General features: G+C 54.6%; 1 protein-coding gene across 1 annotated transcript; it reads right to left on the bottom strand.

The window, feature by feature from the left end:
* Positions 1-711: 711 nt before the first annotated feature.
* FN3K (fructosamine 3 kinase) lies at positions 712-17,216 on the bottom strand. The gene is made up of 6 exons (XM_037992969.2): positions 16,792-17,216; positions 14,238-14,389; positions 9,915-10,006; positions 9,377-9,459; positions 2,595-2,717; positions 712-1,554 (listed from the first exon to the last, which is right to left on the bottom strand). The coding sequence occupies exons 1-6, from the start codon at positions 16,930-16,932 to the stop codon at positions 1,216-1,218; spliced, it is 930 nt and encodes a 309-aa protein (XP_037848897.1). The 5' UTR covers positions 16,933-17,216; the 3' UTR covers positions 712-1,215.
* Between the last annotated feature and the right edge of the window lie 408 nt (positions 17,217-17,624).

Genomic DNA, 17,624 nt, shown 5'->3' with positions numbered 1-17,624 from the left:
AGAGGACAGCGGGGCGGGGCCTGAGCACGCGGTGGGCGGGGCGGGACAGGGGGTGGGGCCTGAGACGCGGTGGGCCGGGCAACAGGGTGGAGCCGGTGCCAGAGGACAGCGGGGCGGGGCCTGAGCACGCGGTGGGCGGGGCGGGACAGGGGGTGGGGCCTGAGACGCGGTGGGCCGGGCAACAGGGTGGAGCCGGTGCCAGAGGACAGCGGGGCGGGGCCTGAGCACGCGGTGGGCGGGGAGGGGGCGGGGCTGCGGGTGGGGCAGGGGGACGCCGGGGCGGGGCCTGAGCACGCGTGGGCAGGGGGCGGGGCCCGGGCACGCGTGGGCGGAGGGGCGGGGCTTGCAGTGGGGCCGGAGGTGGGGCGGGGCCTCATCACGCCGGGGGCAGGGGCGGCTATGTGCGGTGGAGCCGCGGGAAGGTGGAGCGGGGCGGGGCCTGAGCACGCCTGGCCCGGGAGGGGCGGGGCCTGAGCACGCGTGGGGGCGCGAGGCGGGCCCAGGGACCCACCCCTCAGAGCCTACCGCCGTGATTCCCACTCCCGCCGCGCTGGGACCCGCGGATCCCACGGGGGCGCTGCGCCGACTTTGGTCTTGGCCACCGGGTCCGCGTGCGTTTCCCCTGAACCGCCGCAAACACGTCCGCGCACAGCTGGCCGTGCGTCTGGCCCTGAAAAGCTGCCCCACGCGCGGAGGAAGGAGGCGCAGGACGCCGGCCGAGGCCCGCTGCGGGCTTTATTGGTCCCCAGGATCTGGGAGGGGTCAGGGGTCAGGGGCACGGGGGGCGGGGACGGAACCGAGGGTCGAGACAGGGGGCCGGGGGTGGGACGGAGCTGGGGGTCGAGAACAGAGGGGACAGGGACAAAGGGACGGGCACAGGGGAGCAGGGGCGTGGGGGACGGAACTGGGGGTCGGAGACGGGGGACGGGGGACGGGGGGGGACGGAGCTGGGGGTTGGGGACAGAGGGGATGGGGACGGGGGGCAGGGACGGAACCGGGGGTCGGAGACGGGGGGGACGGGGGGGGGACGGAGCTGGGGGTCGGGGACGGGGGGACGGGGGGGACGGAGACGGGGGTCGGGGACAGAGGGGATGGGGACGGGGGGCGGGGACGGAACCGGGGGTCGGAGACGGGGGGACGGGGGGGGACGGAGACGGGGGTCGGGGACAGGGGCAGGGGGAAGGGGGGCAGGGGCATGAGCAGGGGCAGGGGCCGCTACTTGAGCAGCCTCCGCATGGTGCCCAGCGAAGGGCTCCTGTACTCCCGCCCGAAGTGGTTCCAGTGGTTCAGGTAGTTGAACAGCTGGTAGAGCAGCAGCCGCTGGTCGAAGCCCGGAGCCTTGGGGATCTTCCGGTGGTAGGCGGTGAAGAAGGATCTGGGGAACCCCCCAAACATCAAGGCGATTGCCAGTTCAAACTCCGAATGGCCATAGAAGGAAGCCGGGTCGTAAATAATGGGCCCCACGTCGTCCTCAGCCACGTTTCCGGACCAGAGATCCCCGTGGAGCAACGCGGGGACAATCTCTAGGCCACAAAACAGATCCGGGATCTTCACCTACGAGAGCAACGGCTGCGTTACCGCCGGCCTCAGGGCGCCCCGGCCTCGTTCTTGGAAATAAGGCAAAGCCCACTCGCGAGCTGCTCTGGTGTCCAGCCCCAGCACCGCCTGCGAGCCCAGAAATAGGGGCCACCTGACTTCAGGGAGTCCAGCTTTGTGTCACTTAGGATTTCCTCCTAACTTAGGTCTAGAAGCTCCACGCAGTGGAGAACCTCCGGGGTGGCAATGTTAATCGATCCGCAGAATAGGAAGCAGTGTTGCGCTACCTTCAAAAACTCTCTCCACTTTTATTTCACTACACAGATATGTCTGCAGGTTTTGTTTGTTTTTTCTTGGAGATGAAGTCTCGCTCTGTCGTCCAGGCTGGGTGCAGTGGCGCCATCTCGGCTCACTGCACCCTCCACCTCCCGGATTCAAGCGATTCTCCTGCCTCAGCCTCCCGAGTAGCTGGGATTACAGGCATGCACCACCATGCACGGTTAATTTTTGCATTTTTAGTGGAGACAGGGTTTCACCATGTTGGCCAGGCTGGTCTCAAACTCCTGACCTCAAGTGATCCGCCCACCTAGGCCTCCCAAAGTGCTGCGATTACAGGCCTGAGCCACCGCGCCTGGCCGAGAGTTATGTTTTGAAATTGGTCACTCTGGAGCATCTGGTACCTACATCTTCCCATGGGAAAGGAACAGGATGGAGTGGACAAGTGTTACTGATAGTAAGAAAAGTAATCATGGTCAACGCCACCATTTACAAGCACCTGTGTTTCACATGAGGAAAGTCTGAGGTTAAATACCTGGGAACCCAGCAGTGGAGAGGGGCACTAGGAGCCAAGTGTGTCTTCTCACCCCTTTCGGATTCCCTGTCAGGGGAACCCCCTGCCCCTGCCCCCCCTTCCTCCCTGATGTGTCTCTGACTTGACCCGCTACGCTCCAGATCTCCGTGTTCCCTGCTCCAGCTCAGTTTTACAGAGGACCCCGCCCAAATGCAGTGGGATCATGAGAGAACCAGCTCTTTCCCAGAGAAGTCACTGCCGTGCCCACCTGTAGCCGGGACCAGAGTTCTCGTGCCTCTCGGTCAGCATAGTCCTTCTCAATGAGGTCCAGCTGCGCCTGGAGCCGGTGCCGGGCGAAAAAGGTCGGCCAGTCATCCTGCCACTCGTTCACCTGGGCAACAAGGGAAAAGAGGCCAGTGTTGCAATTCGGAGCCACGTGCTGCTAAACCCTAGAGGGACCATTAAAAACACAGCAGAGATAACTAGTAAGCCAACAAAGGAGGGAGGACAGAAACATAAAATACTCCACCCAGAAGGCGGCAGGTAAAGAGGGAACAAAAGGCAGATGAGACAGACAAAAAAATCCCAAGATGACAGACTCAAACCTAACCATATGACTAAGCACATTAAATACAAATGTCAAAAATAAATACTCTAGGAAAATGACAGATTGGAAAAACAAAGCAAATCCAACAATAAGTTATGTGCAAAAAGACATTATTAAAAAAAAAAAAAAAAAACCCTTAAAAGGATGGAAAAGATACACCATGCTAACACTGGTCAAAAGAAAGCTGGAGGCTGGGCACGGTGGCTCACGCCTATAATCCCAGCATTTTGGGAGGCCAAGGCGGGTGGATCCCTTGAGCCCAGGAGTTAAAGACCAGCCTGGGCAACACGGGGGAAACACCATCTCTTCTAAAAATACAAAATTAGCCAGGCGTGGTGGCGTGTGCCTGTAATCTCAGCTACTCGGGAGGCTGAGGCAGGAGAATCGCTTGAACCCGGAGGCAGAGGTTGCAGTGAGCGGAGATCGCACCACTGCACTCCAGCCTGGGCAACAAGAGTGAAACTCTGTCTCAAAAAGAAACAAAAAAAAAAGAAAGGTAGAGTGGCTACATAAATACAAGACAAAGCAGATTTCAAAGCAAAGAAAATGAAGTGCCGGGCACAGTGGCTCACGCCTGTAATCCCAGCACTTTGGGAGGCTGAGACAGGCGGATCACAAGGTCAGGAGATCGAGACCATCCTGGCTAACACGGTGAAACCCCGTCTCTACTAAAAAGTACAAAAAACTAGCCGGGCGAGGTGGCGGGCGCCTGTAGTCCCAGCTACTCCGGAGGCTGAGGCAGGAGAATGGCGTAAACCCGGGAGGCGGAGCTTGCAGTGAGCTGAGATCCGGCCACTGCACTCCAGCCTGGGCGACAGAGCCAGACTCCATCTCAAAAAAAAAAAAAAAAAAAAAAAATGAAGTATAGTCATTTCACAAAGGGAGTCAACTAGTAAACATAATAATCCTGAATGCCTACGCCTATAATAACAGAGCTTCAAAATACATGAAAGAACTGCAGGAAAAATAGATAAATCCCATATCCTGCTGCAGACTCGATGGTGCCCCCACCCCCATTCCTGCATTGAAGCCCTAACCCCTAACACACCTGTATTTGAAGGAAGGGCCTCTAGGAGGTAATTAGGGTTAAATAAAATTGTAAGGGTGAATTATTAATCCACTAGGATTAGTGGCCTATAAGAGGAATAGAGTAAGATTTCTCTCTCCATGCACACGAGTCTCAATAAATTGAAAAGAATTTAAGCATGCAAAGTATAATGAAATTCAATTAGAAATCAATAGGAAGGCCAGGCCTGGCGGTTCACGCCTGTAATCCCCGCACTTTGGGAGGCTGAGGTAGGCGGGTCACGAGGTCAAGAGATCGAGACCATCCTGACCAACATGGTGAAACCCAGTCTCTACTAAAAATACAAAAACTAGCTGGGCGTGGTGGTGCACGCCCGTAGTCCCAGCTACTAGGGAGGCTGAGGGAGGAGAATGGCTTGAAACCAGGAGGCAGAGGTTGCAGTGAGCCAAGATTGTACCACTGCACTCCAGCCTGGCGACAAAGCAAGACTTCGTCTCAGAAAAACAAAATAAAACAAAAAATAGGAAAATTTCTGGGAACTCCTCAAATATTTGAAAACTAACACACTTCTAAAATCTTTGTAAGGAAGACTTCAAAAGGGAAATGAGAAAGTGTTTTCAATTGAATGAAAGCAAAAACACAACTTATAATTTGTGAGATGCCACTAAAGCAGTACTTGGGGGAAATGTATAGCACTAAACGTCTGTGTTAGCAAAGATCTCACAGTAATGACCTCAGCTTCTACCTTAACCAACCAGAAAAAGAAGAGCACATTAAACCTAATGTAAGCAGAGGCCAGGCACAGTGGCTCATGCCTATAATCCCAGCACTCTGGGAGGCCGAGGCAGGTGGATCACGAGTTCAGGAGTTCGAGACCACCCTGGCCAATATGGTGAAACACCATCTCTACTAAAAAGACAAAAATTAGCCGGGACTGGTGGCAGGCGCCTGTAGTCTCAGCTGCTTGGGAGACTGAGATAGGAGAATCGCTTAAACCCGGGAGGCAGGGGTTGCAGTGAGCCGAGATCGCACCACTGCACTCCATCCTGCTCAACAGGGCAAGACTCCATCTCAACAAAAAAAAAGGATAATAAGGATTTTTTTTTTTTTTTTTGAGACCAAGTTTTGTTCTTGTTGCCTAGGTTGGAGTACAAACGGCATGATCTGAGCTCACTGCAACTTCTTCGCCTCCCAGGTTCAAGCGATTCTCCTGCCTCAGCCTTTCAAGTAGCTGGGATTACAGGTGCCCGCCACCATGCCTGGCTAATTTTTGGTATTTTTAGTAGAGATGGGGTTTTACCATGTTGGCCAGGCTGGTCTTGAACTCCTGACAAGTGATCTGCCCGCCTCGGCCTCCCAAAGTGCTGGGATTACAGGCACGAGCCACTGTGCCGGGCCTCTGAAGGACACTTCCAAGAAAATACACAAACTAGGAGACACTATTTGCAAATCATGTATCTGGTAAAAGACTTACATCCTAAATATACAAAGAACTCTCAAAACTCAATAATAAGAAAAACCCGTATTCAGAAATTGGGCAAAATAATTGAACAAATGGTTCACCAAAGACGATATTTTATCAGCAAACAGGCACACGAGTAGATGCTCCACATCTTTAGTCATTATGGAAATGCAAAATAGAGCCTCAGTGAGATAATATTTCACGCCCACTAGGATGGCTGTAATTTAAAACAGAGAATCTCAAGTGTTGACAAGGATGTGGAGGAACTGGAACACTCATATGCTGCTGGTGGGACTGTAACAGGGCGCAACCACTTTGGAAAAGAGTTTGGTAGTTTCTTTTTTTTTTTTTTTTTTTTTGAGACGGAGTCTCGCTCTGTCGCCCAGGCTGGAGTGCAGTGGCGCAATCTCGACTCACTGCAAGCTCCGCCTCCCGGGTTCACGCCATTCTCCTACCTCAGCCTCCCGAGTAGCCGGGACTACAGGCGCCCGCCACTGCGCCCGGCTAATTTTTTTTCTATTTTTAGTAGAGACAGGGTTTCACCATGGTCTCGATCTCCTGACCTTGTGATCCGCCCGCCTCGGCCTCCCAAAGTGCTAGGATTACAGGCGTGAGCCACCGCGCCCGGCCGGTAGTTTCTTAAAGAGCTAAATATGGACCTACCATTGGACACAGTCCTTCCCCTCCTAGGTATTTATCCCAGGTAAGTGGAAGCATATTTGTCCAGACCAAGATTTGTACACAAAGGTTCACAGCAGCTTTATTTGTATAAGCAAAAACTGGAAGTGACCCAGAAATCCATCCACGTGTGAAGGGATAAACAGGCTGTGTTAGATCCATACAGTGGAATGGACTTTTGACACACGCAACATGGATGCGTATCACGGATGAATATCAAAGGATTTAGGACTTGAATAAATATCAGAATGACTATGCTGAGTGAGAGAAGGCAGACGGAAAGAAGACATACCACATGATTCCATTTATATTAAATTCCACAAGATGCAAACTAATCTACAGTGACAATGCCGATGAATGGTTGCCCGGGGGCAGGGAAGGGCATGAGGAACCTTTTGGCGGGCATCAGTATACTCACCTCGACTGTGGTAAGAGGTTCACAGGTACAAACATGTCAAAATGTACCAAATTATACGTCTTAAATGGGTGCAATTTATGTCAGTTACACCTCAGTAGAGAAAAATACAAAGCTGATTTTATACAAAGGGTTATTTTGTAAAACTCCTTTGGGGAGGACCACCCTCGTCAGTGGCTCCCACCAGGAGCACCCTGCACATGCGTGCTGTGGTGACTCGGCCCCTGGACTCGCCCCTGGTGCTCTGTGCACCTCCAGAGCAGGATGGAAAGGCCCCTCCCCACAGCCTGGCTGTCAGACCCCCAGCCCAGAGGTGCACCGTGCAGCCTCCTGCCATTTCCCATTTGTCCACCCAAGCTCCCAGCGTCTGAGCTCTGTCCTCTTTCCGGAAGACAACCAGGCTTAGTGCTGGGAGCAGGAGAGCAGCATGGGCTCGTCCAGTCCCGCCACCTGAACAGAGGGGCTGTGACCCTCCACGCTGCCCAGGGAAGGGCCACCTGGGTACACAGCTGGTCCCAATGACCAGGCCTCCCCTGACAGAGGGGCTGTGCCGTGGTCAGGGCCTGTGCTATGAAGCCAGACCGAGAGTCGAAACCCGGCTGCCCCACTGACAAGCTCCACAGACCCCGGTGTGAACTCTGCACAGCACTTTCCTCATCTATACAACGGATCAGTGACATTATCTGCCTGATTACCTGCTAGGGCAAGTGGGTGAGTTGAGTCCGATGAAGCGCTTAGAACGGTGCCTGTACGGGGCCGTGTCCAGAGCATGGGGCAAGCACCACAGCCCACCCAGCGGGCAGCCGGAGCGGGCCTTAGTGCCCAGGTTTCCAAGGAGCCCACCGCTTGCACTGCCCCCCATTGGCTGCAGCACACACTCCCCCAGGACCCATTCAGCCCTCCCAAGGAGGGGGAAGCCCCCGGAACCTGGTGCTGTCCGAGACACGACATGCAGGAAGCTGGGCGGGTGTCCTCCCTGGCGCCTCGCCCTTCCTAGCCAGGCTGCACCTGATCTGAGGTGGGTTCTTTGATCCTGGAGTCTGAGGGGCATTGAGGGCCTCCCTGCGCTCCAAACAGACCAGCCCCCTTCTCATCCGCTTCACACACAGGGGCTTTCGGTAAGATATCACTTTGTTTCTTTGAAACACTACCCTGCCGGGCCAGCCAAGTCCTGTAGACCCAGCCGCTTGCAACCCTTGACCTCAGCATCCACAGCAGGACCACAGGCTGCGCCCAGCCGTGCTCACCCGGACGATGAAGAGGGTGCTGCTCACTGGCTCCAGACAAGTGTGTGACCCCAGGGGAGCCAGCGGTGGCTGAGATCTCGGGGACCTTGGTAAACCTGGGAAGCTCCATGTGCAGTTGTAGCGAGCCCAGCTGTGAGGACTGCCTGTGGGCTGGGAACCCTAAATCTGCTTGGACATCATGAGGATCTTGTCCCAAGTGACCTCCAGCTGGGAGACTCGCCCTCCACCTGCGCCGGGGAGAGCTTGGCCATTGTCTGCAAGGACCCAACTAGTCAGGACGGGCTTCGACCAGGAGACAGACTGGAAAGTATTCTCTCTTCAAGAAGCAGTGACTCTGAACTCGCTCCTATATAATGGGTGCTGTGTTCCTAACAAAACCAAAATATGGACCAATAATGGCTGCTTTGAGGGAAGCACAGAGCACTTGGGCTGTCTAAAGCCTTCTTTGAAACTTCACAGAGGCCGGGCGCGGTGGCTCAAGCCTGTAATCCCAGCACTTTGGGAGGCCGAGACGGGCGGATCACGAGGTCAGGAGATCGAGACCATCCTGGCTAACACGGTGAAACCCCGACTCTACTAAAAAAATACAAAAAAATTAGCCGGGCGTGATGGCGGCGCCTGTAGTCCCAGCTACTCGGGAGGCTGAGGCAGGAGAATGGCGTGAACCCGGGAGGTGGAGCTTGCAGTGAGCTGAGATCCGGCCACTGCACTCTGGCCTGGGTGATACAGTGAGACTCCGTCTCAAAAAAAAAAAAAAAAAAAAGAAAAGAAACTTCACAGATTTCAAAGATGATGGTTCAAGAGGCCCCAGTATTATTCAGCCATAAAAAGGAATACACAGGACGCGGTGGCTCAAGCCTGTAATCCCAGCACTTTGGGAGGCCGAGGCGGACGGATCGCGAGGTCAGGAGATCAAGACCATCCTGGCTAACATGGTGAAACCCTGTCTGTACTAAAAAATACAAAAAAACTAGCCGGGCGAGGTGGCGGGTGCCTGTAGTCCCAGCTACTCGGGAGGCTGAGGCAGGAGAATGGCGTAAACCCGGGAGGCAGAGCTTGCAGTGAGCCGAGAACCGGCCGGCCACTGCACCCCAGTCTGGGTGACAGAGCGAGACTTGTCTCAAAAAAAAAAAAAAGAAAATGTTCTGGAGTTAAACAGCAGTGATGGCTGCACACCATTGTGAATGTACTAAAACCAATTAATTCTAATCCTTTAAAATGGTGGATCTTATGTGAATTATATCTCAATTGTATCTAAATAAATAACAATTTGTAAAGGCCTCAGGAGAGGAGCTGAGTAATGAGGACTTAATCCCTGACTTTGCACACTACCCATCAGGCAGTTTCCAGTCCCTCACACTCATCAGGAGCCTTGTGCAACACAACCTTTGCACCTGAGGCTCCCTCTGCGTGGAATGCTGATCTGCCTGCCCCAGCTCAGCTCAGTGACCCTCGGCATCTGCTCTCCCCATTCCAGGTTTCACAGCTTGTACTCTGCTTTCAGAAATCAGGTAGTCAATCTTGCTGGTGCCTGGGGGACTGGCATTCTGTCACGTATGAAGAGTGGGTGACCAGCATTAGGGCGTCAGGGAACCCCCTCTCCCAGGCACTCACCTGCGGGATGAAGCCACAGCACGTCACCGTGTGGAAGCCGAACTTGTTCACATACCGAGGCTCAGCACCCTCACCTCTTCGGCCTGTTGACAGAGATCCTTGACCTGAAGGAGCTGTTTGTCTTTCTCTTAAATGCCAGACCTCAGCAGAGCATCAGTATACGCCTGGGCTACGCATGCTAGAATATGGGTGGTCTGAGGATGTACTACATACAATAGCAATTAGTCAATATATGGATCTGCCAGGACAGTCCTACCTCAAGCACACTGGACAGCAGGGCTGGGTATAAAAGGGGTTATTACTACCTCAAGCACACCAGAAAGGAGGGCTGGGTATAAAAGGGATCATGTGCCAATTCTACTAGCTTGTCAGCTACATCAAAATTCTTATTTAATAATCTCATTTTCATAATGTAGTGTAAAGAGAGATGGATACAACTTGGCCTGTTATTGAAATGCCACCAAGAAGTACCATGAGCGCCAATCTAAGGTAGACAGTGTGGCTGGGTCAAGGGTACCAAAAAGCAATCTGAACATACCCACTGTGTTCTCCTCCTCCTTCAACTTCTCCCTGAGTTTCTGGTTGTAAAGGTGCAAATCTGCCATCTGCTCTCCAAGTTTTGATGCTTGACTAAGGAAAGAAGAAATGCAGCTAATTAAAACAACAAATGATAAATAACACCACCCAGTTTGTCTGTTCCATTTTGAGAAATATTTTAAATACACTAAAAACTACTCTCCACTCTTCAAACAGTAAAAAGTAAATACCAGGCGATGACTCTTTCTTTTCCTTTTTCTTTCTTTTCTGGGGCCAGGCCTTGCTCTGTTATCCAGGCTGCAGTGCAGTGGCACAATCATGGCTCACTGCAGCCTTGACTTCTAGGGCTCAAGCAATCCTCCCACCTCAGCCTCACAACTAACTGGGACCACACGCCTGTGCCACCATTCCCGGCTTTTTTTTTTTTTCTTTAAGAGATGGGGTCTCCTCCTGCCTCGGCTTTCCAAAATACTGGGATTACAGGTGTGAACCACCATGCCTAGCACTAGCAATGACCCTTTCCAGAAAACAAAATCATGTAATCACCAAGAGGAATTAACCAAGTGAGCTTCAACAGAAGTCTTGGGAGGTACCAGGAATTCAGGGAGGGGTCCTGAAAAAGTAATGAGAAGTGAAAACGCAGGGCCAGGCACGGGGGTACAGTGGATCCGGCCTACAATCCCAGCACTCTGGGAGGCTGAGGTGGGAGGACCGCATGAGGCCATGAGCTGACGACCAGCCTGGGCAACACAGTGAGATCCCATCTCTACGAGAAATTTAAAAATAAAAAAAAAAAAAAATCAGCTACAAATGTTTTTGTGAAAACCAATGTAAATCAGAAATAGGAAAAAGACTGGGGTCCAGGCATGGTGGCTCATGCCTATAATCCCAGCACTTTGGGAGGCCAAGGCGGGCAGATCATGAGGTCAGGAGTTCAAGACCAGCCTGGCCAATATGGTGAAACCCCATCTCTACTAAAAATACAAAAATTAGCCAGGCGTGGTGGCAGGCACCTGTAGTCCCAGCTAGTTGGCAGGCTGAGGCAGAAGAATCACTAGAACCCAGGAGGCAGAGCTTGCAGTGAGCCTAGACTATATCACTGCACTCCAGCCTGGACGACAGAGTAAGACTCTGTCTTAAAAAAAAAAAAGGAAAGAAAAAGACGGGCTGGGTGTGGTGGCTCACATCTGTAATCCCAGCACTTTGCGAGGCTGAGGCAGACAGATCACTGAGGTCAGGAGTTTGAGACCAGCCTGGCTAACACAGTGAAACTCCATCTCTACTAAAAACACAAAAAATTAGCGGGGCGTGATGACGGGCACCTGTAGTCCCAGCTACTCAGGAGGCTGAGGCAGGAGAATGGCGTGAACCCGGGAGGTGGAGCTTGCAGTGAGGCAACATTGCACCACTGCACTCCAGCCTAGGTGACAGAGCAAGACTACGTCCCAAAAAAAAAAAAAAAAAAAATTAGCTGTGTGAGGTGGTGGGGCACCTATAGTCCCAGCTACTTGGGAGGCTGAAACAAGAGAATTGCTTGAACCCAGGAGGTGTAGTTTGCAGTGAGCTGAGATTGCGCCACTGCACTCCAGACTGGGTGACAGAGCAAGACTCTGTCTCAAAAAATATATATATGGCCGGGCACGGTGGCTCAAGCCTGTAATCCCAGCACTTTGGGAGGCTGAGACGGGCGGATCACAAGGTCAGGAGATCGAGACCATCCTGGCTAACCCGGTGAAACCCCATCTCTACTAAAAAATACAAAAAACTAGCCGGGCGAGGTGGTGGGCGCCTGTAGTCCCAGCTACTCGGGAGGCTGAGGCAGGAGAATGGCGTAAACCCAGGAGGCGGAGCTTGCAGTGAGCTGAGATCGGCCACTGCACTCCAGCCTGGGCGACAGAGCGAGACTCCGTCTCAAAAAAAAAAAAAAAATATATATATATATATATATATATACACACACACACACACACACATACACAAAAATTAGCTGGGTGAGGTGGTGGGGTACCTGTAATGCCTGCTACTCAGGAGGCTGAGATAAGAGAATTGCTTGAACCTGGGAGGTGGAGGTTGCAGTGAGCCAAGATCAGACCACTGCACTCCAGTGTGGGCAAGAAAGTGACACTCTATCTCAAAAAACAAAAAAAGACTGGCATGATAATCATATACCAAATGTTAACAGTGATCATTCTTTGCTGATGGAATCATGGTGGCTTTATGTCTTCACATGAGTTTGTATTTTCCACATTTTATACAATGACCATGTATGACTTTAATAATTAGAAAAAATGTAAGGACTCCACAGCATTCATAGATTGCTTCATTCCGCCCAAAGTGAGCTGGCATTAATGTGCTATAAAGTACAAAACAGGCCGGGCACGGTGGCTCACACCTCTAATCCCAGTACTTTGGGAGGCCAAGGCAGGCGGATCAGTAGGTCAGGAGTTCAAGACCAGCCTGGCCAACATGGTGAAACCCCGTTTCTACTAAAAATACAAAAATTAGCTGGGCGTGGTGGTGCACATCTGTAATCCCAGCTACTCGGGAGGCTGAGGCAGGAGAATTACTTGAACCCAGAAGGCAGAGATTGCAGTAAGCCAAGATGGCACCACTGCACTCCAGCCTGGGCAATAGAGCAAGACTCTGTTTCGGAAAAAAAATAAAATAAAAATAAAGTACAAAGCAAATGATGGGTTCAAATATACTTATTTTGGCCAGGTGTGGTGGCTCAGGCCTGTTATCCCAGCACTTTGAGAGGCCTAGGTGGGCGGATCACTTGAAGTGAGGAGTTTTAGACCAGCCTGGTCAACATGGTGAAACCCCATCTCTACTAAAAATACAAAAATTAGCCAGGTGTGGTGGCAGACACCTGTAGTCCCAGCTGCTCAGGAGGCTGAGGTGGGAGAATCATTTGAACCCTGGGGGCAGAGGTTGCAGGAAGCCGAGATTGCACCACTTCACTCCAGCCTGGGCAACAGAGCGAGACTGTGTTTCAAAAAATAATAATAATGGCCGGGCGCGGTGGCTCAAGCCTGTAATCCCAGCACTTTGGGAGGCGGAGACGGGTGGATCACGAGGTCAGGAGATCGAGACCATCCTGGCTAACACGGTGAAACCCCGTCTCTACTAAATATTACAAAAAAAAAAAAACTAGCCGGGCGAGGTGGCGGGCGCCTGTAGTCCCAGCTACTCGGGAGGCTGAGGCAGGAGAATGGCGTGAACCCGGGAGGCGGAGCTTGCAGTGAGCCGAGATCTGGCCACTGCACTCCAGCCTGGGCGACAGAGCAAGACTCCGTCTCAAAAAAAAAAAAAAATAATAATAATAATAATAATAATATATATATATACTTATTTTATGCAACCTCATTACAGCCAAACTAATCTAGGAAAACCAGTCATATACCAGAAAGCAGTAACTTTTTATCTCCATTAAGAATGTCAGGGTGGAACTCTTGGCCCTGCCTCTGATAACCAGGCAGTTGTGAGGACAGCTCAGCCACAGGCTCTCCCTGTTTCTGTCTCCCTCCCCTTCTCTATCCCTCTCTATCCCTTTCTCTGTCTCTCTCTGTCTGTCTCGGAGTCTCTCTCGGCCTGTCTCGGAGTCTCTCTCTGTCCCTGAGTCTCTCTCTGCCTGTCTCTGAGTCTCTCTCTGCCTGTCCCAGAGTCTCTCTGCCTGTCTCGGAGTCTCTCTCTGCCTGTCCCGGAGTCTCTCTGCCTGTCTCGGAGTCTCTCTGCCTGTCTCTGAGTCTCTCTGCCGGAGTCTCTCTCTGCCTGTCTCTGAGTCTCTCTGCCTGTCTGGGAGTCTCTCTGCCTGTCTCGGAGTCTCTCTGCCTGTCTCTGAGTCTCTCTGCCTGTCTGGGAGTCTCTCTGCCTGTCTGGGAGTCTCTCTGCCTGTCTCTGAGTCTCTCTGCCTGTCCCAGAGTCTCTCTCTGCCTGTCTCTGAGTCTCTCTGTCTGTCTCTGCGTCTCTCTGCCTGTCCTGGAGTCTCTCTGCCTGTCTCTGAGTCTCTCTCTGCCTGTCTCTGAGTCTCTCTGCCTGTCTCAGAGTCTCTCTCTGCCTGTCTCTGAGTCTCTCTGTCTGTCTCTGAGTCTCTCTGCCTGTCCTGGAGTCTCTCTCTGCCTGTCCTGGAGTCTCTCTCTGTCCCGGAGTCTCTCTCTGCCTGTCTCAGAGTCTCTCTGCCTGTCTCGGAGTCTCTCTGCCTGTCTCAGAGTCTCTCTGCCTGTCCCGGAGTCTCTCTCTGCCTGTCCCGGAGTCTCTCTCTGCCTCTCCCGGAGTCTCTCTCTGCCTGTACACGTGTGTGCAGATGGGTCTCACACACACTTACCTGCTCAAGCTCCTCATCTTCAAATGCTCCATCACAAAGGCAGCCCCACCTCCCGGCAGGTCGATGACCTTCATGGGCCTCGGCACCCGCACCAGGCCCGTGCTCCGGAGGGCCTCCAGGCTGGCCACCTCCCCCTCAAACATCTGCCGGGCCTGCATCCAGAACACAGCCGTGAGCCCTGTCAGCCTTGTTGACTCAGCCAGGGCCTCTGCCCACCGGGCCCTTGATGGAAGCGAACACGTGGGAGTCACAAGGACCTTCAGTCACTGATAGCTGGTGTCCACCGCAGAGGGCAGGGTGCAGAGGGGCCCCTGTCGGAGAGAGAGGCTGCAAGCTGAGGCTGAGCCTGCGGCATGAGGGGTGTGGGGTCTGCAGGCTGCTGTGACAGGAGGATGCACAGGCCACATGTGGGCACCAGGGAGCACTGAGGGCATGGGGAGGTGTGAGTGAACCAAGGTCCGGAGCTGGACCCCCGGGTTACCCACCTTCCTTGCTGCCTTACTTAGGGTGGGGCAGCCACAGCACACACATCGGTGGAGCTGACTTGGGCACACACTTCAGGCAGGGAAGAAGAGGGCTGGGCCCATCAGGCGGGGCCTCAGGTCCAAAGTAGGGGCTGGGAAGCTCAAAGGCGCCGCACACCCGGCCGGCCCCTGCCTCCCACGGGACCCGGGCCTTCCTGTTTCTGAAATATTCCCACAAACATTCCTACCGTAAGTCAGGTGAACTCTCACCTCACGTACACTACACATTGGTTGAAAACATGCATTGATGAACGTGGTCTGTGAATACCTCGGCCTATAGAATTGCATGTTTGTCTGTTTTGAGACAGGGTCTCACTCTGTCACCCGGGCTGGAAGGCAGTGGCATGATCTCGGCTCACAGCAGCCTCCGCCTCCTGGGTTCCAACAATTCTCCTGCCTCAGCCCCCTGAGTAGCTGGGATTACAGGTGTGGGCCACCCCACCCTGCTGTTTTTTTTGTATTTTTACTAGAGATGGAGTTTCACCACGATGGCCAGGCTGCTCTCGAACTCCTGGCCTCAAGTGATTCACCTGCCTCGGCCTCCCAAAGTGTAGAATTGCATGTTTAAAAAAATCAAACCTCATGAATGAGACCAAAGCATCTACTGGTGCACAGGAACAGAACGCCCTTTCCTTCAAAGTACCCCAGGGAAAGCTCAGGGACAGCCTCCCCAGCCTGGCAGCCCTGGCCAGCCTGCACCGAGGGTGGGTGTGAGCGTCCCCAGGTGGGAGGGCGGCCGGCACGCCCCAGCCCTGCTCCCAGGGTGAGCTCACAAGCACCATGCCAGGAACTCCTGGGCCTGCCCCAGGGGCTCTAGCATCACCTGCTCTTGTGCAAGGACTGAGCAGCTACCGTGGGCAGGCCCTTCACGGGGGTGGGAGGGAAGGAGGGGTCTCACCCGGCAGAGCTTTCAGGACCAGCTGAGGAAGTTTCCCAGGGCCCGTGGGAAGCCTGAACCAAAAACTGCTTCCCTGTGAGTGGGACTCCCCACTTTGAGGGTTTTGGGTTCTGAGCCGGCAGAGCCAGCGGTGCAGGAGGATCTGATCGCACACCCAGGCTGCATGGCTCTGGGGTTCCTCCTGCCGGCACTGCCCACCAGGACCCCTGCTGCCCCTCAGACAGCCCCCCCACCAGAGTGTACAGGGCCTCCTGAGCCCATTCAGGCCGGGAGGGCACCCAGGCCTGCCTTTCGCCACCTTTCGGCTCTCAAGGCCTAACCTTCTCCACTTTCTCCGATAACATTTTCCATACTTTATTTTTTTTTTTTTTTTGAGATGGAGTCTCGCTCTGTCACTCAGGCTGAAGTGCAATGGCACGATCTCAATCTCGGCTCACTGCAACCTCTGCCTCCTGGGTTCAAGCGATTCTCCTGCCTCAGCCTCCCCAATAGCTGGGATTACAGGCCCGTGCCACCACACCTGGCTAATTATTGCATTTTTTAGTAGAGACAGGGTTTCACCATGTTGGCCAGGATGGTCTTGAACTCCTGACCTCAGGTGATCCACTCACGTCGGCCTCCCAAAGTGATGGGATTACAGGTGTGAACCACCGCGCCTGGCCTTCCGTACATTCTTAAACAGAACTATTTTCAGCAGGAGATAGAAATCAGGTCTAAACACAGGCAAGGCCTGTGGGAAGGAGAACGCTGGCCTGGCCCATGGGGGTCCCAGCACGGGCCCAGCCGTGTCTCTGCTTCTTCCCCACGGCCAGGAGGGCGGTGGGCTGAGAGGGGCGGCCCAAAGTGGAGCCAGGGACCCCAAGCCTCACCTCCCCTGACGCTTGCTGGATAGAAAAGTTAAAACCACCCCCAAAAGCCTGTGCGCTGCGCACCGAGGCCAAAGGAAGGTCACGGATCGTGCAGACACAAACCCTCACTGAACGCTTGATCCGGGCTCCCCCGGCAGGTGCCACCTCCCAAGGGCCAAAGCTGACCGCCCCCTCCCCAGGCCCAGCCCCAGGAAACGCGCCTGCCCGCGACCCCTCCACCTCCCCAGGCTCCGCAGAGCCCCGCAGAGGCCCCGCCTGCGCACCTGCGTCCTGCGGTTGACTTTGACGAACACGGGGCCTGCGTCCGTGTCGTAGGCTCGGCCCTCGCTGATGCAGCCGGCGCCGGGGCTGCCGAAGGCCCGCAGGGTCGCGGTGCGCAGCTCGGCGCGCAGCAGCTGCTCCATGGGTGCGGGGCGCGGGGCGCGGGGCTCGGCTCGCTCGGAGCCCGGCCCAGGCGCTGTGGGGCGGGGCGGGACCGCGCGGCGCGTGACCCCGGGCGGCGGGAGGGGCGGCCTCGGGCGGGCTCGCCGTGCGCTCCCCGCGTTGGTCCGGCTTCCTGCGCCCGGGATGCGGGGGAAGGAGCCGGGGTCCGCGCAGCTCTTCGCGGGCGCGCTGGGGCCTGAGCTCCCTGCAGGGACCCGGAATCCTTCCCCCGCAGCGGACGCAGGTCCGGCCCTCGGCCCGGGCGCGGGTCACAGGCCTGGCCGGCTTCCCACGCTGCAGACCAGGCCCCAGCGGCCCCCGTGATGACGTGGGGCTTGCGCACGGGGTGCCAGGTGCCAATCCGAGAGAGAGGCTGACGAGGGGGCTCCCATGGCACGCGCTGAGCCGGCCCAGGGTGGGACCCCTGATTCCAGGACATCCTGGGAAAGGGACTTGAGACACAGGAGTGCCCGCGCGCGCCCATGCATGCATACACGTGGGTACACACACGAGCAGGTGGGTACTGAGCCCAGTCCACGCTGAAGTCATTTGATGTGAGGTTTTTTTAGTGTTTGTTTTTTGTGTTTTTAAGAGATGGAGTCTCACTGTCTCCCAGGCTGGAGTGCAGTAGTGTGATCTCGGCTCACTGCAACTTCTGCCTCCTGGATTCAAG

Source organism: Chlorocebus sabaeus, chromosome 16 (assembly GCF_047675955.1).
Source record: "Chlorocebus sabaeus isolate Y175 chromosome 16, mChlSab1.0.hap1, whole genome shotgun sequence".
Taxonomy (NCBI): Eukaryota; Metazoa; Chordata; class Mammalia; order Primates; family Cercopithecidae; genus Chlorocebus; species Chlorocebus sabaeus.
This window is presented reverse-complemented; position numbering and strand designations above follow the sequence as displayed.